This window comes from Vicugna pacos, chromosome 3 (genome assembly GCF_048564905.1).
Source record: "Vicugna pacos chromosome 3, VicPac4, whole genome shotgun sequence".
Lineage (NCBI taxonomy): Eukaryota > Metazoa > Chordata > Mammalia > Artiodactyla > Camelidae > Vicugna > Vicugna pacos.
This window is the reverse complement of record NC_132989.1, coordinates 91585527-91612526: the sequence shown is the minus strand read 5'-3', so window position 1 is coordinate 91612526 and position 27000 is coordinate 91585527. Positions and strand designations below refer to the sequence as shown.

The following is a 27000-nucleotide window of genomic DNA, read 5'->3' as shown; positions in this document are numbered from 1 at the left end:
TGCCATCTCTGACAGCTGGATGGAATTTTCAGAGAGAGAGACACAGTGACTGAAAGAACATTATTAAGGAATACATCAAAATCATTACCAGTGTTTTTATCCACAGTAGAAAAGATCAAAAAATAATGTAGAAGATAATTTAAAAGTTTAAAAAATAACATACACACACACTTAAGAGCAATTGTGAAAGAACATGCTATGTATACTAAGTATAGGTGCTCTATTAAGCAATCTAGAGGGCTAGTTGAAAGAATATGAAACCATTTTGACCCTCTGCCAAATTAATAAGTACTCTATTTATTCCCAAAGTGTCCTCTAGATTGAGCTGATGACACCGTCTACTGACTGCTAAGCATCTACTGCAAGTTAACAGCTAAGAACATTCATGGTGAATTGATAACCCTTTGGTCGGTGCTAGAGTCTTTTAATTTTTTCTTGTGCAAGTCCTAATCTATAAAATGGGTACCCAGTGCCTCTCACATGTGAAGACAGTTGTCACCTCTGGTTTGCTCAGAAAGCATACCCCACTTTTAGGAATAGGAGAACCATGGTCAACTTCACAGAGATTCAGATTCTGGGACCAGTATGAGCCCTGAGTGGGAGAAGCATATTATCGCTGTGAGAATGACCCACTCCTGGGAGCAACACAGAATGCTAAGGAGCCATGCCGCTGCGGGAGGGTCCTGGCATCACAGGCATCAGATGGTTTCAGAAATCAAGGACACGATTTCTCCATGTAGACCCTAAAACTGAAAGTGCATGGGAGGTAAAACGGCTCCTCCTCAAACTGGGGAGAATAAAGTGGAAACCAAGAACTTTTTCAAACACTGAAACAGGTTAAAAAATTACTTTGGGGAATTTGCCATTACATTATTTATTTCTGAAAGATATGTAACTAGGAAAATGGAGGAACCATTAGTTTCTGTCTTCTTGTCTTTTCAAGTCAAGTGTGCCAGAGCAAGCTCTTAGATTTGGCGGCAGCACGGGGGGTGGGGGGAATGGTCAGAGAAAGAGAAAGAAGGCGGGAGGAAGAATGAGAGGAGAGACAGTGAGAGAGAGAAGGAGGGAGAGACAGAGGGAGAAAGACAGTGCTAGGACTGAAAATGAAAAGTGAAGTGCCTTTATAGAAAAGTAACAAAAAAAAGCCTTTTGGTGAAGATCTAGATAATGTAGAAATCAAAATACCATGAGCAGAATGAAAAAATAAAAGATATTCTTTTGAAGCAAAATACAAAAGTCAGAAGAGGCAGAAACATAAACATATAAACCTTAGCTTATTTTTTGATATGCCATGGTCACTAAAGTATTATTCACAATAGCCAAGATATAGAAACAACCAAAATGTCCATTGGCAAATGAATGGATAAGGAAAATATACACACAATAGAATATTATTCAGCCCTCAAGAAGGAAATCCTGCCATATGTGACAACGTGGGTGAACCTTGAGGATACTATACCAAGTGAAATAAAATAAGCCAGTCACAGAAAGACAAATACTGCATGACTCCACTTACAGGGGAAGTGGGAAATGCAGAGTTGTTCATGGGTATAAAGTTTCAGTTATACCTGGTAAGTTCTACAAATCTGCTATGTGACATAGTGCCTACAGTTAATACTGTATTGTTAAGAGGGTAATCTCATGTTAGGTATTCTTACTATAGTTTTAAAAAAAAGATAATTAAACACCCCCCTCCCTAACAGTGATGTGCTAATGTGGGCTTTTTGATTTTGACAAATGTACCACAGTAATATAAGATGATGATAATGAGGGAAATCGGGTGAGGGGAATATGAAGTCTTTGTCTTGTCTCAGCAACATTTCTGTAAATTTAAAAATTTTCCAAAATACAAAGTTTTTTTTTTTTTTAAATTCACTATGTGGCTTGTTCTTGTGTTTTTTTTTTTTTTCATTAAAATTGAAGTGAAACAGATTAGTTCTCAGATGTTCCTCTGTGAGGGCCTCTCCTAATAACTTTTAGCTTATTGCTACGAACAATGAGGTGTATGTATTCTTTCGAACTAGAGCTCCCTCTGGATGCCCAGGAGTGGGATTGCTGGATCCTATGGTAAGTCTATTTTTAGTTTTTTGAGGAATCTCCATATTATTTTCCACTATGGCTGCACCAAAATATATTACCACCAACAGTGTAGGAGGGTTCCATTTTCTCCACACCCTCTCCAGCATTTATTGTTTGTGGACTTTTGAATGATGGCCATTCTGACTGGTATGAGGTGATACCTCATTGTAGCTTTGATTTGCATTTCTCTGATAATTAGCAATCTTGAGCATTTTTTCATGCGCCTATTGGCCATTTGTATGTCTTCATCGGCGAATTGCTTGTTTAGGTCTTCTGCCCATTTTTGGACTGGGTTGTTTGTTTTTTTGGTATTAAGTTCTATGAGCTGTTTATATATCCCAGAAATTAAACCTTTGTCAGTTGCCTCATTTACAAATATCTTCTTCCAGTCCGTAGGTTGTCATTTTGTTTTGCTTATGGTTTCCTTTGCTGTGCAAAAGTTTGTAAGTTTAATTAGGTCCAGTTTGTTTATTTTTGATCCTATTTCTATTGCCGTGGTAGACTGCCCCAGGAGAACATTGCTAAGATTTCTGTCAGCAAATGTTTTGCCTATGTTCTTTTCTAGGAGATTTAGGGTGTTTTGTCTTATATTTAAGTCTTTCAGTCATTTTGTGTTTATTTTTATGTATGGTGTGAGAGTGTTCTAACTTCATTTATTTACATGTGGCTGTTCAGTTTTCCTAACATCACTTGCTGAAGAAACTATCTTTTCTCCATTGTATATTCTTGCCTCCTTTGTTGAAGACTAATTGACCACAGGTTTGTAGGTTTATTTCTGGGCTCTCTATTCTGTTCCATTGATCCATATGTCTGCTTTTTTTCCAATACCATGCTGTTTTGATTACTATAGCTTTGTAATATTGACTGAAGTCTGGGAGGGTTATGCCTCCAGATTTGTTCTTTTTCCTCAAGTATTGCTTTTATAATTCTGGGTCTTTTGTGATTCCGTATAACTTTAGGATTATTTGTTCTAGTTCTGTGAAAAATGTCATGAGTAATTTGATAGCAATCACATTAAATCTGTATTTTAACAATACTAATTCTTCTAATCCAGGAGCATATCTTTCCATTTCTGTAAAAGCTATGGTCTGTTTTCTTGTGGTAAGTGAACTTTATTGCAATACAGAATACACTAGCATGACAGAAAGTCACAAGTTAGTATCTGGATAAAGAATAAGAAAGATCTAAGAACTGCTTTTTTGGGATTTTCTTTGATTTTGTTTTTTTGTTGTTGTTTTTCTTTTAATTTCCTTTTTCTTTTTACTTTTTGACAACCTTCACCCATTTCTCATACCTCCCTTGCGCAACCTCTGGCAACCAACAAACTATTCTCTATATCTACAAGCTTAGTTTTTTTGGTTTTTGTTTTTAGAGTCTACATATAAGAGAGATCAGATGGCATTTGTCTTTCTCGGTCTGACTTATTTCACTTAGCACAATGCCTTAGAGGTCTATCCATGTTGTCATAAATGCTAAGAATCCATTCTTTTCATGGCCGAGTAATATTCCATTGTACATATATGCCACATCTTCTTTACCCATTCATTCACAGATGGACACTTAGGTTGCTCCCATATCTTGGCTAGTGCAAATAATACCACAATGAACACAGAGGTGCATATATCTTTTCAAGTTAGTGTATTTGTTTTCCTCAGATAAATACCCAGAAGTAGAATTATCAGTTCATATGGCAGCTCTATTTTTAATTTTGGAGAGGACTTCCATATCATTTTCCACAGTTGCAGCAGCATGAATTTACATTCACATTAATAGTGAGTAAGGGTTCCCTTTTCTCCATATCTTCACCAACACTTATTTCTTGTCTTTTTTATAACAGCCATTCTAACAGGTATGAGGTGATAATTCATTATGGTTAATTTGAATTTCCCTAATGATTAATGATATTGAGCATCTTTTCACGAACTGTTGGCCATCTGTATGTGTTCTTTGCAAAAATGTCTATTAAAATCTTCCATTCATTTTTAAATTACTTTTTTTCTTTATACTAAGTGTATGAGGTCCTTATGTATTTTAGGTATTAGCCCCTTAGTAAGTACATGATTCACAAATAATTTCTCCTATTTGGCAGGTTGCCTTTTCATTTTGTTGCTGATTTCCTTTGCTTTGTTTCACTTTTCCCAATAAATAAACTTTGCCATCCAGGTCATTACTATTTTGATAAGCCTGTCCTGATGTTAGACAGCTCAGACTTCCAATAGAGCACTTTTCAAAAAAAAAAAAAATTAAAACATAGTAATAAGGACCTTTAGACGTTCCACAATCATATTATTACAAGTTTGAAAAAAATTAGAAATACAGACTGGATCTTTGTTCTATGACATATAACATTTCTACTTTTTACTGCTATTTCATTTTTCTTGTTATGGCTTACTTTTTCCGTACTGAGTACCTTTTAATAAACACAACTTTATGAAGATAATTCCTGATTATCTAAGCAATATTTGCAGAAAGTAAGTAGATAAAATTCAAACTTTCCTTTAGACAAAAAAGAAAAGACAGCAAAGAAAAGTTAAATTACCTGAAGTTAAGGAACACGTCAGAAAAAGATTTTGGAGTCTTTCCCTAACTTCCAGAAAGAGGTAATTGAATCCCCCTAGAAGATGCTTCCTATTTTAAAATGTCCATTACGCTGGGCTTATTGCACTATTTTTCTTTCTTATTGTTCCTAATCTGTTGGATGGTGCTAATTAATCTAGTTAAAAGGCAGACAGCAAGCCTAGAGATGCCCTATGTAGTTTTAGTTTAGACAACTTCTAAAAATACAGGCAGATCCTTTAGGGCTAAAATTATATTACTTTCCAAATGTGCTTATAAACAGACCATACATCTTTCACCAACCTGAAAGCCATGATTTAGGAAAATTAAATTGCCTAAAAATTACATGATTATGAGCAGAAGTCATATTCAGGATGGAAAATGTTAGCTGATAAAGCTTCTAACTGCCAGAGTAATAAGTTACTTTTCATAACATTCTGGTAGTAAGAAAAATGTTGCGTTTTTTTAAGGCAGCTAGTTCTATATTGTCTGTGGATTAGCTTTTCAGAGTCTGATTATTTATATGGTATGCTAATTTTTATTCATTCTAATGTGCACTTCTTTGGCCCTTTATTACCTGATAATAAGTACATGATCTCTACCAGAAGATGGTGGTTCCAAAAACAAAAGATAAGACCCAAGTCATAGTAACAACTTACCAATCAGAAATTCCCTTATCCGATACTGTTAATGTTCAAGGCTGTAACTACAATCTATAACTATACAAAACAGATAATGAGAGGCTAAAACATGTCAAAATCTCATGTACTCAAATTAAAGTTTTTGAGCCTCCCTCAAAGGACTCTGTGTCAGGCTTCTGTGCAAAACATATTTACTCTTTTTATGCACAGTTGTAACAAGACTGGTAATCTGGTTTTCCATCCAAAATTATATTTAGAAATTGGTATTTATACAGCTAAATTTGGATAATCTGAAAAAATTTATGTAAATGGAATATCTTATTCTCTAACAATTCTCTGTAAATAAAATATTATTACAAATACGCCAATGATCTTCTTGAGTTACTAAGTGGTAACACAGGCAATGCTGAATTTATTGGGTATAAGAAAGTTCAAAAATTCTATCTGCCTTTTACTTAGGAAGATTTCATTATACTCACTGAGGAAGGAAAAGAAAGGAGAGAGAAAGCTTAAGTGTAAAATACTAATGGTTTTGCCTGGCATTCTATTTAGACAGTGAAGGTCTAGAAAAAGGATAAGATGGGAGATGGAAAACTGATATTCACCCAGTCTCAATCCCGTATGCCTCTCATAATGTAAATTTACCAAGATAACTCAAGGGTTTAAAGATACATGTTGCCTTATCATATGACCGCCCCTCCACCCCTGCCCAAATGGAAGCCAACTGCTCTGTCTGGTTCTTAACACCAATAACCAGGATCTGATTTAGCACTGATCCTAAAGATCTGACCAATACACATCCCAGTGCTAATATGATCAGATGATGAAGTCCTAAAACACTGACACATCATATGCATTATACTGGAGAAGAATGCAAGCAAGCCAGAAGGGTCAATGCACAATATCTGCAAATAATAAAAGCATTTATGGCTCTCAATTAATGGTATTTCAAAAAGCTTTGACATAAAGTTCTTATTTGCATTAATTTCTAGGTAATTTATAATTTCAGTTTTGATTTCTTTTTGATTCAATGCCATACGGGAAAAGAATATGTGATAGATTTTACGGGTTTCCCAGCCTTTAACAAAGAAATAAAACACACCCAAGAGTAATTTGAATAATGTAATTTTTTACCTTAGGGCTGACTTTTAGAAGTTAACCCTCAGTATAACTTTCTGTTTTCATAACCTTTAAATCCCAAAGGGTCAATTATTAAATGCAGATGATTTTAGGTCTCATAACTGTTAGAAGCTTAAACTGGGTATGAAAAAATTGAAAGTTTACCAGCTCTCAACTATTTACTTTTCTAAGTATTCAAGCTTCCCACTATATCACAGCATATTCAGAAATGTGAAATCTACAGCTTGAAGGTTAAAACAAAATTTTAGAGTTGAGTTCCCTTAGGATTTATTGAGTCCAAAGACTTTAATAGATTATATCTGCACTGTGCAGTAAAGTAGACTAGACACATGGGGCTATCTAAATTCAAATTAAGTAAAATTGAAAACTCAGTTATTCATTCATACTAGCTGCATTTCAAGTGCTCAAAAGCCACATGTTACTAGTGCCATCACATTGTGAAAAGTACATACATAATATTTCCATCATCACAGAAAGATTTTTGGACAGCACTAGATTAGACCAAAGGAGAGAAAGTAATTTGTATAAGGTCACAATTTGTTAGTAGCAAAGCCAAAACTAGAATTCAGGTCTTAAATTCTACTCTTACTTGCTTTCAACTGTCCCTAAGGACTAATAAATAAAGGAATTGACCATAACAAGCAATAAGCTAAATTTAATATAAAATTATCTTGTTTCCAAGTAAAATTTAGAAAAATGAATCATGTACTTGGTCATCCAAAAAACCTCATAAATTCCAAAAATATGACTAATAACTCCCCTAAACCTCTGAAGGAAAAAAAAATTTCTTCTAAAAAATTATTAAATCAAAAATGAGATCAAAACTGAAATTACAAACCACCTAGAAATTAATTAAAAATACAAACTTTAAGTAACATGGATGTTCCTGGAGAATGTCATTCTAAGAGAAGTAAGCCAGAAAGAGGAAGAAAAATACCAGATGAGATCACTCATATGTGGAATCTAAAAAAAAAAGCCATAAATACAAAACAGAAACAGACTCATAGACATGGAATACAAACTTGTGGTTGCCAAGGGGGCAGGGGATGGGAAGGGACAGACTGGGATTTCAAAATGTAGAACAGATAAACAAGATTATACTGTATAGACAGGGAAATATATAAAAGATCTGGTGGTAGCTCACAGTGAAAAAACAATGTGACAATGAATATATGTATGTTCACGTATAACTGAAAAATTGTGCCCTACACTGGATTTTGACACAACATTGTAAAATGACTACAACTCAATAAAAAAAGTTAAAAAAATACAAACTTTACATCAAAGTTTATAGTATACAATTAAAATTATACTAAAAAATGGAGAGCCCTAAATGTTTTTATTATTAAAAAGAAAGACTAAAAATTAAGTATTCAATTTATAAATCTAGTAACTAGCATGACAAAAAACAGAGGATAAATAATAAAAAGGATAAAATTAATAAATTATGTATTTCTTAAACTTAATTTTAAAATAATTAATAAGACAGACTTATTCCAAGCCTGATTAAAAGAGAAGAGAGAAAATGAACATCTACAGAATTAGGAATAAAAAGTAGGTATAGTCAAGTTTTTAAAGATATTAAAGAAATTATGCAAAAATATTACATGTTGTTTTGGAAAAATAAATTTGAAAATATAAAAGAAATGAATGCTTTCTAGCAAAATATATATTAACAAAATTGCCACAAGAAAGGTCACAAAATTTGAGTGACCAATAAGCAAAAAAAATTTCTTGCATATTGTTAAAAACTGATCATTTGTATTAGCAGAGTAGCAATGATTCAAAATCCATCAATTCTTTAAAAATGACATTAACAAATTAAAGGTGAAGCATGGTATGGTTAAATCAACAGATTAAAAAGACAATAGATAAAATTCAACAGCCATTAAGTTTAAACACTATAAGCAAAAGGAAACTTGTAGAACAGTATAACGGATATTTATTAGAAATACAAACAGCAAGCATAGAACTAAAAGTTAAAATTCTAAATGAATTTGCACTGAAATCAAGAAAGTCCTTAATCACTACCACTTACTAATATTGGTTTTGAATGTTACGTTAAGTAAAGAAAATAAATCAAGTGGCATGCATTTTAGAAAAGAAAAATTTATTATTTGCAGATAAAAGAATTGTGTAGAATAACAGAATTCTAAAAGGATTATGACAGCTAATAAACATTTTAATGAAAGTAATAGACATGATAAACATACAATAACCAATAGTTTGTTTTCCTTTATATTAGCAATGAACATTTAGGAACTGAAATGAAATATCTAGCTCAAAAAATTGATAAAAACTAAAAAAGTGCTTAATACAACACCTAATACAAAGAAAACAAATAAGAAAAATGCCCTAATAATTTTTTTTAACTAAAACCTATCCCATTCATCTCATTTTAAAAATAAAGAGCTGATGTCTAGAAGGTTAAGTGGCTTCACAGAGACACAGAGCTGCCCCTAAGCGTAGCCGGAAGAAAAATGGAGGGTTTTTTTTTCTATATGGGATATTATATTTCAAAAGTAAGCTCTTCTTCATATAGCAAAAGTAGCGTCCCTATAAGAGTGGGAGACAAGAGTGATGAGTTCCAGTATTGGCTTAGCTACTAATTAGTTTTGTCACCTGGGTCAAGTCACCTCATTTCTTTGAATATCAGTAAAATGAGGGTGCCGTGTGGGTGGATGATATTAAGGAATTGTATCCTTAATTTCTTACCATTAACAGAATAACAGAATTGTGGTTGATTAAAAAGGAATCCTTATCTTTCAGAGGTAATGCTAAAATATTTTATGAATAGACTGATACGATGTGTGGTATTTGCCTTAAAATAATCCAGGGAGGTGGGAAAGGTGAACAGGGGTATAAATGAAACAAGACTGGCCCTGAATGCATAACTGCCTACGCTGAATAGATGCATTTTGCTATTCTAATTTTGTACACATTTGACATTTCCTCTAATAAAACTTCTTTAATAATAGAAGTGCTGATCAAAAATTGTCTCTAAACCAAAGAAGCAAGAAATAAAGCTTTCACCAACTGGAAATGTTAAATTCAGTCATTTAATAAAATTTACTCTTCAAGATTCTTTAGCCTCTAGCTGCAGGGTCACACTATCTTCAGTCCTTTGGCTTCATTCCCTGCTAAGTCGTATCAGAAGCACGATTATTTATGAAATTACTAATAATGGGTTTCTAGGAGACCTCATGGATCATTTTTAGTGTTTCCGCCCCTTCTTTTAAGTGGGCTTTTTAATGAGAAGGGGCTGGGGCAGTAATACAAATACAACATTAGCCAGAGGGTAATAACGGAAAATATCAAACTCATTCTCTCCATAAAGAGAACGGGGGAGGGAGGGAGGGCCAGAGAGAGAGAGAGACACACACACACTGACTTTAATAAAAAAGACCAAACTCCCATTTCATGAATAGAAGCCTGCCTTTCAACACCAGAGAAGGTGGAGTGCATATGGTCAAATTCTCACAGAGCTGCCAGGAGGTCAAGCAGCACCACGGCTTGGAATCAATCAGATGTCTAGCTCACCGTTCGGTCTTTCAGTCTCTGGTTTGAAGACATCCGAGTTCTAGCGAACAGTTAAAGTTCTTAGAACTAAGCGAGTATTCACAAACACATCATATGCAACACAGCAAGAAGGAAAATATTTCCTTTCCAAAGCAAACACAGAGTCAGGTAGCAATCAAAAGACAAAATCTCTTTAAGATCACTGAAAATTGAGATATTCCAGAAAGAATAGTTCCACATTCTCATGTGCTTTTGCTTACCTAAAAGATTAACACTGGTGGGGATCTAGGCTGAGTGAGCTGACTTGCCAATGAATTTGCTATTGTTTCTTTCTGATCTTAATTTTAATCTTTTTTAAAGCCTCTTTTGGACTCCCCTTTACAGTGATTCCCATATATCTACAGTTATGTTTCAGTGTTTCCCACTCAAGAAATATTAAAAGCTAAAATTATAAAAGTCCTAGAGGACATGAACTCTTCCAAAGAACTCTTCAGTTGGTAGATTATAAAAACAAAATGGGTAAACAAAAAATTTCATACATGGGATTTATGTTAATTATATGTGATTAGGCAGTGGAGACTTCAGAATGAGTGAGAGCTTAAAAATATGATAAGATGCAGAAGAAAGAACATGCAAACGGTCAATCCAGCACCTTCCAAAGCCCGCATCTTGAATTAGCATTGTACATAAAAGCATGTATCCTTCTAGTTGCATTAAACATTAACCCAACCAATACTTTCTTTATCAAGTTTTCAGAAATGCTGTGAAGAGATTTATTTTGCTGGTAGTTTTGCTTCCATCATGAAAGGCATTAGTTACATACACCCCAAAAGAACCTTGTGGCAGAATGCAAAAACAGCAAAACAAAGGATACTGTGATCAAATCCCCATTTCCTCACTTGCTATGTATGTAAACTTGAATAGTTAACTCTCTTGGCCTAAGTCTCTTCGTCTATAATAACAGGGCTTGTTATAGCTAACTCATGAAGTTAGAAGGATTAAATGACAATAAATACACAAATAAATAGCGCAGTATCTCCAATGGCATGTGCTTAAGAGCCGCTAGTTCCCTTCTTGTAGAAATGTTAGATTTATACTTTAGCTGTGGCTTTTAAACCTTAATCATAGCTTTTAATCATCAACAGGCTTCTCTATGTAAGAGGAATTTCCCTTATAAAATATGTCAGTATGTTAGTCAATAAATACACTTTCAGTCTGAAAAGTACTGGATGTAAATAATAAAACCAAGGGTTAGTTTTCAACATAATGTCTTCCAGATAGCCATAGATTTAAGTTTTTTTTTGGAAAATCAAATATAGCTTCCAAGTAAAGAGCAACAAACAGCTTATGTACCTAATAACACTCTAAAATTCATAAATTTCTCTAATACTAGGTTGTCTTTTTTTAAAATGTATGTTCATTTGTTAAATTGCAGTACAAAAAGAAATCATTCTTTGCTCTCAGAAATTCTGCAAGCACTAAATGTGACTTTAATTGGCATGAGAAGTAAAGGTCTGTCTATCAGGCCTGTGCAGTTTTTATTTCTGGTAGAATGAATAGGACTTGGCTAGGTTCTTCCATGGTCTTCTCTTCTGCCCAGGGCAACTGGGAACAGAAAAGGCTGGGGGGATCACCTTGATGCACAGGAACCACAGATAGAAGACAGCCCTACATGTACGGAGGCTTAGCTGAAAATGAACTTACAAAGGAGAAATAATGGCAGCAAGGAAACAGTCCGACAAGCCAAAGCGGCAGTAACTGGATGTTAGATTGGAACATTTTTTTGTCCTGCTTTTGACTGGTGTTCAAATATGACAGCTATGAGATACCAGCACGTAAGTCAGATGCTCAGAGAAAGAATTTTCAGAGAAAATGGTCAAAAACAAGTTCTAAGATTTCTGGGTCCCTTGGCAAGATCAAGGAGTACAGTGTGAGCCACAGAGGACCCTGTTATGAAGGACTTCGAAGAAAAGTGGGCTGTGATCCTACCCCTTCCTCCCTGGCAAGTGTATGCTATCCCTCAACTGACATCTTACAGAGCCTGGATGACAACAGGAGAGCATCCGACCCTCAGAAGAAGAGCCAGGAAGCAGCTAGGGAATGGCGTGTCTGACATCCACCTGAGAAAGCTGAAGTGGCCACTCTGGGAAAGTAACTACACTACTATTGAAGGTGGGACAAGAAAGGTATGGGTGCTTCCCAGATGTGGGCCATGTGGGAGAAAGCCAGCCTGAAGATGCTTTAATATTCTCTCAACAGGATGCTGTAGAAGGAAGAGGGGGCCTTACTAGTGGGAATCTATGTGTGAGGTGGACCACAGGAAAGCCATCTAGCCATCATCCAACAAGGTAGACACTGAAGAAGGAGTCCAGGAGGGGGTCTCCAAAGACGCTACATACATACACACACACAGAGGAATCAGCTTCAAACATCTGAAAGGACCAGAGAGCATGGAGGCAGCTCATAGCATTACCAACCACCAGCTATGTGAGAACTTTTCTGCCCTATTTTCTCATCTTCCCATTCTCCCGAATTTTGACCCTACTGAGTGTCAAACTGAGTTGGTGGAGGTGAGTGGTGAGAAAACACAAAACAACACTAAGCAACCTTCCCCAAGTGCGGCAGCCTGTCCTGCCTGTAGCTGGGAAACAGCAGTGAAAGGAGATGTCATGCTTGTGAATGCACACTGAAGCCCCGTTCACTTGTTTGGGGTGGATCCTTTAATTCTAAAATCAAGACTAAGTTTGTGAATTAAAAGCTTAGTATCTGAGAATGAGCTAACACATCATGCAGAGGCAAAGCTTCCCTAGCTGAATAAAGTTAAAGGCAACATAGGAGATAAAAATTGCTGTGTTTTGATTTCATCCCATATATAGAGCTTGTTCAACCTACCAGATACAAACACACACACACACGCTTGCTTGTTATAGCTGGTCTCTTAAGACATATTCACTAACAGAGAATAGTCACCATGAATGCTGTTTTTTAAAATGACCAAGGAGAGCAGCACTGGAACAATACATGATAAGAGACAGTAAGTACTAAAAGCTAAAAGGAAGGCCTCCAGAACAAAAGAAGAGGATTAAGTGCCCCTCCAGAAGAGTGAAGTACTGCCTGCTCCTTAACGGTCCCAGATGGCAGATTTTAAAGAAATGCAAAATAATAGACTAGAATAACAGAGCAGAAAAAAAGCTGATACCAGTGCTGGCAATAGAGTGGAAACAGTGTGCGTGTAAGTTGGGATAATTCTTTGGACAGCAATTCAGTATGTTTCAAAAATCCTAAAAAACCGACCAAAATATTCTAATGCTAGGGATTTATACCAAGATGGCAATCTGAATCGATGTAAAGGAAAAGTGAAGGAAAGAGCAAATATATTGGAAAAATAGACAAAATAAGCAATTTTATATATAAGTTATATTATAAAAATACACAATTTTTTTTCTCATTTTCAATCTCTTTAAAAGAGACCTGACTATTTCGAGCAAGAATAATCACAAAGTATCATGGGGTTTATAACATATGCAGAATAAAATGTATGACTAACAATAGCAAATAAGATAAGGACACAGGATATAAGTTTACAGTTGTATGATTCTTATATGTAAAGTGATACAACTTGAAGTAGATTGTGATAACTAAAAGATATATATTGTAAACTCTAGAAGAGCCACTAAAAAAATTAGAAAATAAGTCAATAGTGAGGGTAAAATGGAATCATAAAAAATATTTAACTAACCCAAAAGAAAATAGAGAAGGGGAAAAAAAAAGAAAAGATGGGCAAATGGGGGTAAAAAGTCATGTGCTGATAGATTTAAACTCAACCATGCTGATGTTTACATTAAACGTAAATGGTCTAAACCTCCAATTAAAGGTCAGAGATTATAAGATTGGATAAAAGAGCAAAACCTACAATATACTTATAACTACAAAAATTCACTTAAATAAAAGACATGAATAGGCTGCAGGTAGAAGAATGAAAAGAGATATAACATATAGAATGACAATATTAACATTAGACAGTAGACTTCAGAATAAGAAATATTACTAGAGACAAAGAGAAATATGATTTAAAAAATCAATTTGTTAAGAAAACATAAACTTAAACGTTTACTGATGTAACTAGTAATGGAGCTCTAAATAGATGAAGCAAAAACTGATACAACAACTGAAAAGAGAAATAGACAAACGCACAATTACAGCTGAAGATTTTGGGTCTCCTCTCTCAGTAAGTGATACAAAGGACACAGAAGACAACACTGTCTACCTACCTGAACTGACAGTTACAGAACACTCTAGTCAACAAGAGCAGAGCACACATTCTTTTCAAATGTAGCTGGAACAGTCACTAAGATAGACTCTATCTAGGCTATAAATACATCTCAGACTTGAAAAGATAGAAACCAAAGTATGTCCTCTGACTTCAAGAGAATTAAACTAGAAATTAACATTGTGTTAATTAGTTTTGTGGAAAATCACCAAATGTTTGGAAATTTAATGACACACTTCTAAATAACTAACAGGATATGGAGAAAAAAATACAAGGGATACTAGAAAATATTTTGAAGAGAGTGATTATGAAACAAAATATATAAAAATTTGTGAGATGTCACTAATACAGTGCTTAGAGAGAAATTTATAGCATTATATGCTTTTTTTTTTAGAAAAGAAGGTTTTAAATCAATGATCGAAATGTTTCAAAGTTTTCCAGAATTGGCAAACTTTTCTATAAAGGGCGAAATGGTAATTATTTTAGCCTTGGCAGGCCATACAGTCTCTGTTGCAACTACTTAACTCAGTTGTTACAACACAAAAGCAGCCACAGGTAATATATAAATGAGTGGATGCAGTTATGTTCCAATAAAACTTTATTTACAAAAACAGGCACTGGGCAACAGGAGTGGGGAGGGAAGGGAACCAAAGGATGGATATCTGTCATTTTTTTTCTTTGAATAAATGTCACTTTTTGAGGCAAAAAACAAAACAAAATAAGCACTGGGCCAGACTTGGCACATGGGCCATATTTGCCGGCCCCTGCTAGAACATGAGCTCTATAGATGCAGAGAATTTTGTCTGTTTTGTTAATTGCTGAACCTTCAAAAGGCTAGAACAGTCCGTGACACTTCATACGTGCCTAATAAATATTTATTGAATGAATGAGCTAACTTAATTCCCAGAGCAAACATATGAATTAAATATTATAATTTTACAAATGAGTATACTAAGGTGAAATCATTTGCCACAGCACTGATAAATAACAGAACAGTATTTAAGGATAGGTATATCTAATTCCAAAGTTCTGTGTACCTTCCACTACATTACACTGACAGAGAAAGATCTACTGAATAGTTGTACAAGTATCATATCATCACATACATATTTTCCACCTGTCCTTTTTCTTTACCCATGGTTTATAATTACCCAAGCCTTGAGGACAAGACACCAATATGTTAAAACCACATTTATATTTGTATGTTTGCATCTTTATCTATATCAAAATTTTTTTATATTGTTACATCTGTATCTACAGATTTAATATTTGGACTATAATTGATGCAACAAATCACTAGATTAAATCTTGAACACAACCCCCACCCCCCCAGCTGTATATGTAGGAAGATTAGAGATGTAGTTGATTTAAAAGAGACATCATATCTGGAAGATGAAATCAATTTTATGTACACATACATGTAACATATATGAGTATGATATTGATTTGTATTTTATCTTCTAAAATGCACAATAAATGAAAAAAATGTGAGGGAAAAATAAACACCTAAGCATCTTATTCTCCTTTGACTGAAGAATCCCTTATTTCAATTCTCCCCGCGTAGAAGGAGCAGGTCCTCGGCTGTTGTGTCGCTGGGACAAAGCAACCCTATCTGCGGGCAGCTGTTGCATGGCTTTAATAACCAGCTCCCATAGCTGCTCATACACATCTACTTCCCTTCACAAGTCAATCATCTATGGCAGCTGTTTCCCAAAAATAGGCGTTAGGAAAGCCAGCGGAGTTCTGGGTGGAGAGTCAACAGATCACACATCTTTCCCCATTTCCCTAGCTTGCCTGGGGCTTTACCATCACCACGATGATCAGGGAACTCAAAGGAGCCACCCACTGTTTTGTCCCATTTTCTCTCTTTGGATGCTCAGGGCGGAATTTTTAAAAATCTGCAAAAATGGAACCAATACTGCATACTAAGAAGGTATTAAACGGTAAGACAAAAAGCATCTGCACAATTTGCCTGCCTTAAAAGTTTAGTATACTTTGACATCGTAATGATTGATGGGGTTGCCATGATGCAGAGAAACTCAAGGCTTTACAACCATCGAAAGATTATTAAACTCAGCAAAAAGATAAAAGTAAGTGAAAAATGATATAATGAAGCTGAACTTTTCAGCTCCTTCACTGCCAGATCTTGCAATAAAAATATATCTAAATTTTATAAATCAACATAAATCTTTGGGGCAGAAACAGACTGCTCACTAAAACCACATAAGGAGGCTAGGCTGCATCTTAACCAATAAAAACAAAAGAAAAATAAAATGAAGAAAAAAAGAAGAAGAAATGTGTCCTCAAATTTGGTACGTGAATATGAACTTAGGACAAGCAGGTTGTACAAGTTACTGTAAAATATAGCCTTACTTATTCCAGTGCATTTTAAGGCAAATATTCCCTCATTAATTAAGCAATAGCGCACTGAAAAAGATAAAAATAGCCACTAACTATGGAGTGCTTTTAGTGTTCACTTTCCATTTTCTTCTCACTTAATCTGAACAAAAAAAGTACTCCAGATTCTGTAATTTGTAAGGGGGTAGAGCTGAAATTCAAATCAGCTCTCTTCCAAACTAGAGCTCATGGTCTTGACTCTAAGTTATCCTGCATCCAATGGAATCAAAGCATACACAGTGCATCACAGATGAAGAATCCAAGAAGTGATTATCAGTTACTAAAAGAACAAAAGAAACGCTCATTCAGAAATGACACTACCAACTTCCATGACCAAAAGAGTGGAACCAGACACAAGAACACTTTCTATGCTTAATTCTTCTCCATGTTCCTTCAGAACTCCAGAGTTCTCTATCGCTGCCCCGCAAGATCCAGTCCTTTGGAAACTCATGAGCTCCAAATTGTATTAAGAAAACTATAAAGTAATAAACACTGATGTTTTAATCATTCACAGGAATCTCCATAGGATACATAAAACTGTGGTGCATGGTGGAAAAATCCTTCCTACAAATAACAACTATTGAATGCATAGTTCCCAGCCTCACTGCGTGCTAAACCATAATAACAACAAATCATATACTAACTTGTTAAAGATGCCCAAGTTCCCTGAAGGCAAAGGCATGTTGACCATGTTTCTGCTCCATACCGAAAAAACCACTGTGAAAACTGATTTCAAAACTCACTAATAGTCCAGAGAAAGAAACTCCATTTAAAACTCACTTGTTTTTGTTCATAGGAAACGACCTTATTCCCTTCTCTATCAGGCATCCCCAACTTCTTAACTTACCAAATAATAACAACCCATTTATCTAGCATATACTTTATGTCAAGCTCTGTGACATGTACTTTTATGCACTGTATCATTTGTTCCTTTATACAGTCCTATGAAGTAGGTACTATTACATCATCCCCATTTTACAGATGAGGAAGAGTAACCAACTGCCTCAAGTTACATGGCTAGTAAATAACAAAAATTGGATTTCAACCCAGATCTGTCTCACTGTAGGGCCTTTGCTCTTAACTGCTAAGATGTGAAAGTCAGACTGGACCCCTGAAATTATCTAGTCTCAAATCCTCATTTTATAGATGAGGACGCTTTAACCCGAAGAGCTTAAGTGACAAGTTCAAGGTTACACCCTGATTACTGGTAGAGTCAGAGCTAAAGCCCAGGGCTTGCTTTTCTATGTTTCTTCTACTACCCCCTATAGCTTTTTTCTAAATTTGGGGGTGGGGTGGTAATTAGGTTTTTATTTATTTATTTATAACCTTTTTACAAAATTTGAAAAGAGAAATACATTCTGACTTTCTACACAAGTAAGTATTCCCATAAAGCATCAATCAATTTGACTTACTGTACAAAGCTCAGTATCCTCTGATATTTTGGAAGCCTCCAAAAGCTTCCAACTCTTATAACTATGGCTGATTTAGGATGATGAACATTTTTAAACTAAAAGAACCATATAGTCCATAATTTGCTAGGCGTTCTTACTAGTAATCAGTCAATGATATTTTTCCTCTTACATTTTAAATACGATTGATGATCACTCTTTAATACACTCAAACTTGGTTACATATTGTAATCACTGCGATTGCGTTTAAAATGCCCAGTTCCCAGGCTATACCCCAGATTAACTAAATTGGAAACTCTAAGGGTGGGACCAAGGCATCACCATTTTTTTAAAACTTGCAGGTGATTCCAATATGCAACCAAGTTTGAGAACCAGGGCTTTAGGAGTAATTGAAACTTTAAAATAATGTTTTGGGAGCTCATAGATCAAACAAGCTAAACTAACACAATCTGTAACATTGTTATCCACTATATTAATCCACCTTCCTCAAAAAATGTGTAGAGAAAAATCTAAGAAACTAAAAACAACAACAAGAACAACAGCAACAAAAAACTCTAGTTATAGAACACCAGCAACAGTGACTTAAATTCCTTTTAGCTGACGCCACAGAGAAACATACAGAAATCTTTAAACACACACATAAAAGAGTAACCTGAGCTACCAGCCAAAATGAGCTCATAATCACGGCCATGCATTCATTGTTGTTTCCACACACACATCAGAAAGCGCCGATTGGGAACATAAAGAAGCACATTCACAAATCAACTGATAACGGTCCTTTTTCCGAAGCTAATTCTGAGAAGCTTCTTCCTTGATTTGGGTCATTAGCAAATGAAAACTGTCTGCGTTGTACAAGCGTGTGTAACGTCACAGGTTACGTATTCCATTAGAGAAGACAGTGTGATTAATTACTTATGGGGTCACATGACTGATCAAGAGAGCATTTTAATCACTGTAAGAAAATAATAGAATGAACATAAAATTAATGAACTTGCTAATTGTTCCTTCTAGTTATAAAAACAGTTATAGTAATTGTTTGTATTTCTTACTTTTATCAGGGTATGATTAACCCATTATTTTTTCTCATCTCTTAGTTCCCTATTCCTCTATGGAAAATTATGCTTTGGCCCTTATCTTGCCTACTTTTAGTCTCAACTAAGTACACTGGCAAAGCTGAATATTTTTCAGCAGTTGCTTTATTAGAATTTGATTGAAATAAGAAACACATTATATATATAAAATATATACATAATTTTAAAAGGTGGTAATGTCTCCATGCATGGTAATGACCTCATGCATGCTAAGCATGAAATCTATCACTGAGCTATTCTCACCTCCCAAATTATTTGTTTCTGTCACAATTATATCTGCACTCATAGCAATTTGACAAGATTTTTATTAATATTTCAAAAATAATTATTCTGATCCATGCAAAATTCAGAAGAAAACATGACCACTTACAGGTATCATCCAGTTAGCTAGGTCACCATATTTGGAAACCTGCATTGCGCCTAGCATTGTTAGATTGACATGACCCCTGAAAAAGACAAAGAAGAAATATAAAGCAAACGTCACAAGCTTTATGTCCTGTTTGCTTGAAATTGCCAGCAATTAAAATAATTCTATAGCCCCCAAAATACAGTTGCTCCCCTCCACCCAACACCTGATTTCCAAATAGACTGGCTCAAGCTAATGTAGAGAAATAACCGTTAAGAGTTCTTTTTAAAAAAATTACAACCTGTATTGTCTCCAAAAACAAATTAAAAACAGGTGTACACAGTGAGTTTGTTTCCTTCAGTGAGGGAGAATGTGGCTCAATTTGAAGGCAAACACTAGCTAGAAAATGAAAACACAGTTTGTAGAAAATGTTAGGATGCTCAGAAAGAGCCTTAAAAATGTTTCCTTCAGTTTAGTTGGCGCACAGATACATATATCATTTTGAGGGTTCTTTTAATAATAGTGGGCTGGATGTTCCAACTCCCAACATTTAATGTGAATAATTTCACATCTTGGTGCAGCCAAACAAGCCCATGATCATTTTCTGGCTGGAGATGTGGTTATGTTTCAGAGCCCTGCTAGCAGACCCAAGGGATGACTCAGCTCATTCCATACCGCGTGCAACATGAGGGGTCCATTATTACATACCCTCTAATCATCGCAAATGACTCATCGCTGGAGAAATAAGAGGCTCCTGGAAGAACAGTAACTGTTTCCTTGCCTAAATACACACACACACACACACACGAGAAAGGGGGGGAAAAGAAAAGAAAAGGCTATTAGATTTCTAAGATCTATACCTTCTCTTTCCTATAGAACTCAGTCTCCCTTAACCAAAATGCAGCAGCAACAGGGGAGACACTGAGAACTGTCCACCTGCAAAGAGAACCATTTGTCGTAACACTGTTCAGATCTGCCCTTGCATGGTGATCATAAAAAGCAGACCAACTTTTAATTTTATTACTGTTTTGAAATTCTCTACAGACAATGCACCTCACTATTACCTGTTATTACATGGCCATTTCTGCCTCCCACCAGACCCATTCCCTTCACAAGTCTCTGCTAAATGCTAACAGGAGTGAGGAGGAAAGGAGCTCGTTCCCAGGATGCACGTGTCAGAATTCAATGCGGCTGTAAGTCACTGGAGCAAAGACACTGTGGGATAGGCATGAAGAACTACAACTTTGAAGGGAATGACACAGGAGGTGTTCCTCAGATGTTTCTTAAAAATCAACAAATAATCTAGAAAGAGAGGTCTCACCTAATTCCATAACACACTGGGCCTGAGTCTCTTCTTTCAATCTCTCTCTGCCTCATCTTTCCTCTTGCTCCTGTAAGTTTTTATTAAAACCACAGAAGGTCCTGTAGGAAAGCCTTCTCCCCAAAACTTTAATCTCATGTTAAAAGTTCAGAGCTGGAGAAGTTTTTCAAGGTCATCCAGTCCCCACACAACCAATAATATCACCTGACTCATACTTGAGCTGCTTTCTTCTTGTGATCCACTTCCTGTCTGTTCAGGGGTTTCAGGAGCCTAGGAGAAGCTCCTGGTCTCAACAGCAAAGTGCTCACAAGCCCCTTTGCCAAAGGTCAATGGTGTGAGACTTACCCCAACCAATTTAACAGGGAGACAAAAAGAGGCGGAAGAAAAGTGATCCCAAGACTGGAACAGAGAAAAGCTGTTGGACACAACAGGACAAGAGCGATCTGGTCTTGCCTGGTTGTGGAACAACAGCTGGTCCCTCAATTTCTCAAGTCTTGACTGAGAGCTAACTTCTCCACCAATATCCCTCTCCATTTGAGCTCTTTATGTCATGTTGAATTGTTTATTGCCCAAAAAAGTTTGATTCTAAACAAAGGAAGTATTTTCCCATCTCTTAAAGTACCATAAAGCTGAAAAGCTTTGGAAAATACTTTCTGGTGTGTTTAGTAGGGGTAGGCTTTTAGATAGCACTTAAGATTCGGAGGATTAAATGAAGCAATGCACTAATGCCCTTACTCTAGTATGTGCAAGAGAAAACGACTCCGTAAACATTAGCTCTTATTATTGTCATTGTTATTATTCCTCACCCCAAACCTACTTGTAAAAAAGACAATGCCACCGCCCCTTTAGGGATAAATGCTACAGGGGCAGGTGACTGGCTTATATGGCGGGATTATACACCAGCCTGTGAACTCCAGGTTTCAGGACAAGCATAATAAAACTAAACCTTATCCTAACACAACTTCCACGTCCAGTAAATGCCATTCCTCATCAGTTCTGTGAGGTGGAGAAGCATTGCAGAAGAACTTGCAGGCTGAAAATGCAGAGAAACAAAAATCTCAGTTCTTTGCTCTTTATGTGATAAATCACAATGACTTCCAAAGGGCCGTCTCCACCAGCAGACAGTATGTAGAAGGCGTTATTTACCACTTTATAGGAAACTTTGAGATCAATGCAGACAGCCTCAGCTCTCCCCATGTGATTTATGAAGGATGGTTTTATTAAAGAGTCCAGAAAACAACTCTTACAAAATAAAGTTGCTGTCAGCCCCTTGCTTAATACATTCTCGCATTTTATAAACACATTCTTTGGAAGCAAAGTTAATTTTCAGCATTTTTAATATCCAAAAATCTCAACAAAAATAGTCATCCTAAAGTTGAATCCATGCTTTTCAAATACAATGTCCAAATTTAGTCAAGAAATAACTGTGATCCATAATATGATTAATATCTTGAAGAAAAGGGGCTTTCTTATTTGGCTATTCCTAATTGATTCCTGTCTGTTTCAATTTTGCTCTGTATATGTGTAGATCCTCTCATATTTGGGCAACAGAATTACTAGTTACTGAGTAGTTGGCTCATGACTGAACATATTTCATTCACTCAATGTCAAGTAAATGTCTACTACGTGCCTTGAACAGTGTTACCCATAAAATGCAGATGCCCTAAATGAATGGTTCTCAAAGTTTAACACCCATCAGAATCACATGGAGGGCTAATAAAAAAGTAGATTACTGAGCTCAACTCTCAGAGCTCAGTAGGCAAGTGGCAGGGCCTGAGAATTTCCATCTCTAACAATCCCCAGTGATGGGGATGCTGATGTGTGGCTCTGGGACCACACTTTGAGAACCACTGCCTTAAGCAAAAGGAACATAATACCTAGCAAGAGAGACGAATATACACAAATAATTACAAGGCAAGATGTGGTGTGCTTATGAGACACAGATGTGTTATGGGTTTGAAGGAGGGACACTTCTAAGTCACAGAAGGGTTTGGAGACTTTGGAGACTTCAACTGGGACTTGAAGGATAGGTATGATGCATTTCAGTAAGACATTACCAATAAAGAGATGGGAAGGAAAAAGGAAGGGACAGAAATGAAGGCCCCGGAAGAGCAAAATCATGGAGGAATGAAAGCATAAGCCATGATCAGAACAGATCCAGCAGTTCAGTATGGACCCAGGAGGCTGGGTAGGCATAGCCAGAGATAAATCTGGAAAGGCCTGTTGCAACCATCAGATAGATCTTAAATGCTGTACCATTTATAATTTAGTCTACAAGCCTGTGATTCTTCAAATGTGGCCCATAGACCTCTAGAGCAGACACTGTTCACATTTGGGGCTGGATAATTTTTTAAGGGGAGCTGTTCTGGTTACTGTAGGATATTTAATAGCATCCCTGGCCTCTTCCCACTAAATGCCAGTAACGCTGGCAATCAAAAATGTCTCCAGACATTGTCAAACGTCCCCAGGGGAGTGAAATCACCCTCTTTTCCACTGAGAATCAGTGCTCTAGAGGCATGTGTCAGGAACCTGGAATATTTAAAAGCTATGAGATAAATGTAGTGGTTCTTTCTAAAGTAGTTTTAATCAAAGGTAAGCCATTTAAAAGACTATTTTTATATTAAAGTAAGAAAACAATATTAAGAAATAGGAAAGAATGAAAAATGCACATTAATATAAAAGCTAACATGAGATTTACTAGAAATTCCACAATTGCATTGGGATACTGTAAATCTTCCCAGGACATCTGAAATGTTCTAACACTGCCTTCTGCACCTTTATAAAACTCAGGTTATTAGCGGATATAGCTCAAAGTACAGAGGAAAAGGCCAGGCGCTAGGAAGAGGAGACCGTGTGAGTCCAGTCCATAGCAACACGATCTTGAGCACACTTTCCTGTGCCTCAGTTTCCCAGTCTGTACAAGTTTTCACTTGATGGTCTAATGATATAATACACGTGAAAAAGTACACTGTAAATCACAGAGTGCCAGACAAGAGGTGATTTATTTTTACATAACCACATGAGAGTATTATTTAGGAAAAAGGATCCTTAGAAACAGTTGTATCATTATTTTAAAATTTTAACACACTGATTATGCCCAGAAACAACTCTTTGTATTTGTTCCAGGGGATTTCTATGAAAATCTTTTCAAATTAACACAAACAATGGGCTGATCTTCCAGGTAATTTCCAAACTGAGGGAGTTGAGGAAACCCCAATTTATCTTCTGGTTCTCAAGCGCCAAGTATCTCCTCCCTAACTTAGCACCAAAGTCGAAAGTATCAAAAATCCCAAAGAGGACTTTCACGAAAGAGTTAGAATATTATTAAACTGATTTGCAGCTTGGCTTCTCAAAAGCAATGAATTCTTCTTTTACAAAGTAGTTTAAGATTATGCTTCGTATTTTAGAAGTCAAAATATAAAACTGGTGGCTTCATTTGGATTGAGCTACTTTCAAGCTCAGTGGAATCAGAAACGCCTACTGTCCGATGATGTCATTGAAAAGATTAAGTACTTTTCCAAGGAAAGTGGGTTTTATGAGCTCAAGCCTGAAATCTGGAAAATGAAGTTATTCATTTTGCAAATAACTCACTAACATCATAAATTAATTAAACCAAGCAGCAAATATTTTCACAGATCAATGAGCTATTGCTAAAGGGTACAGTACAATTAAATTACAGCCTTGGTTAAATGTCATTGCTTTATCACAGTGGGCCTTTCAGAGTTGAGTTGTGTTAACTAATTCAACTACTCAACCAGAAGCTGTTTTACTTCCAAAAATTCTAAGTATCAAACATCAATTCTACTTGGCAGCTGGCCTTTATGTTCAGCTCACATTGCTTCTCTTCTGAAATTTACACATACTATTTTTGAACATGAATAATACTTTTGTGGGGGTAGAGTGAATAGCAGTAGAAGAAGGGTAAAGAAAATCATGCTGGAATATAAAAATTACCTTCCTATAGGCAGCCCCATTCTAAGGCCAATCTTTTGCCCCAACTCAGTGGCAGGGTTGTTGCCTCAAGCATGGGCAGTGACGATGGCCAAAGGTCTGACTGTTTTCCCTTTCCTAGGCTGCCGCTACACGTGACTCTATGTCCCAGACAAAGAAAAGGCTAATAATAAAAGGCAAAGTATATGAACGTAGGAACAAAGGAGAAGACAGGCTAGAATCCCCAATTCAAAGAAACTCTGTACGTATTACTCACCTCACCAGGTCGTACATCCTTAAGCACCCTGAATCTTTGAGGGATGCTTTCCTAACTCTGATGATGACTGGAGGACAGTGACTATCAGCCACAACAAGAACCCCAGTGCACCAGATCTTGGTTTTGGCCACCATGGATCCACTCCACTCCCCACCTTCTCATCATGAAAAGGCAGACCAATCTCAACCTGGGATGGGCCAATGGGAGGCACAAGCAGGAGAACCATCACAGGAGACCTCCGCCCTCACCCTCACCCAGGTTTCTGCAAGATGGCTGTGTTCCTCTACAAAGGCCCTGGTTCCTGTAAGCTGGCCCTCTCCCACAGCTGCCCCTTAAGGCCGTGGGGTGATAACTCCCTGTGGTGCTTCAGCATCCTCCCAGTTTCCCTCAGTCCCGTCCACACCCTTGTAAATCGTCCCTTCCTTTAATTCTCCTCTTTACCTTACCTGAGAGCATTCTCCCTGCACAGTCAGGACAATGACTGATGGACCCACCAAAGCTCTTGCCATCATATGTAGCCCCTCCTGCAATTTCTCCTTTATTTCAGCCTGCCCTAAGTGAGGGGAGACCTCTGATGAGCAAGGCAGACAAAGAGGGTTCTAGGAAGGCTTCTCTCGCGTCCTCCACGAAGAGTACAGTGGAGCACTTTCCAGGCAAAGACAAAGAATCAAGCCTGACTCCGTGCTATTGTTTGGCAGATATCTAAACTAACAGCAAAGGAAAATGCTGGAAAGACATGTAACGAATGAGTTTACCTGCATTGATTAGATCTGCATCAACTTCATTTTGTAATGGGTATGGACCCTGTCAAATAAAGCACATGTTCAATTAGGAAGAGAAGTTTCCCACTGAGTGACACACTCAAGCTGTAATATAAATCACTGCATTAAAAACCCTAGGACATGATCACCCAAAGACTTGAGATGAAACTTTTAAATAGAATCCCGATGTTTTCATGGCTTTTTCTCAGATTGATTCATTTCTATACTAATAGCTGTGATTAGGTAAATAAAAAATATTTTCTAAAAACTACCAAACTTTGAAAGAAATGTTAAACTATCATAAATACAGGTGAGTAAAAAGAGTAATTAATTAGTACCCTTCATGCAGCCGATGTTATTCACAAATCTTCCTGGTGGTATCGATGAATACAAACTAAATGGCTGCCTTATTTGGCTAGAAGGGTCTGGTGAGGCACAGTTTGGAGTTCTAACTTTACTCTCACTACATCTAAGTTTTGATACCCTTATTTCCCTTTGCCTGGTAATTCTCAGTAAGTTCTAAGTTTTTGTTTTTTTATTTTTCTATGTATTTTTATAAACCATCTCTAATTACTTGGATGGGATGAGTAGTTTCACAACATGTATTAAGCAGAAAGGGAGGAAATGGAAAAGTAAAAAGAAAAAGGCTTAAGATAGAGCCAAGAATGAGAAGATACTGGCTGTGAAATCTTAATGTACTTTCAAAAAGAGAAACCAGAATTTACTCTTTCAATAAATTGAAGTGGCAACTAATATTTTAGACCTATGTAAATTTTCCTTTAAACAGTAACCATGGGGTAATTCACATCGACTTATTTCCCGTGTCTTCAAGATGAGGGAATTGGTCACTCTAGATAATCTCTAAGATACCTTAAAAACGTGAGTCTTTGCAATATGAATCTGCTTTTATGCAGACTCATATCATTTTTTTGTTTTTCAAAAAGGAGGGGTGAGTATGGCTCAGTAGTAGAGCACATGCTTAGCATGCACGAGTTCCTGGGTTCAAACCCCAGTACCTCCATTAAAAAAAAAAAAAAGAAAGAAAGAAAAGAAAATATAAAATAAATATCTTTTTCAAAGATCACAATGATTGCCTCAACCAATTGGTATCAACTACATGCTCATGATCATTATTGGTATTTTAAATACTGGATATACATTTTCCATATGTACAATTTGTACTGCAATAACAATTAAGCTCTACTGAGAAACAATGAAAGATTAAGAATACTATACATTCCAAACTATAAGGAATCTCTGCCA

The 27000-nt window shown here is 36.3% G+C and overlaps 1 protein-coding gene across 1 annotated transcript in view; it reads right to left on the bottom strand.

The window, feature by feature from the left end:
* OXCT1 (3-oxoacid CoA-transferase 1) overlaps nucleotides 1-27000 on the bottom strand; it is a 120825-nt gene that overhangs the window by 33722 nt on the left and 60103 nt on the right. The window contains exons 11-13 of the mRNA XM_006207690.4: nucleotides 25732-25780; nucleotides 20157-20229; nucleotides 19473-19548 (exon numbers count right to left, since the gene is read on the bottom strand). Coding sequence (XP_006207752.1) covers nucleotides 19473-19548; nucleotides 20157-20229; nucleotides 25732-25780 — 198 coding nt within the window. The remainder of the gene's footprint in view (nucleotides 1-19472; nucleotides 19549-20156; nucleotides 20230-25731; nucleotides 25781-27000) is intronic.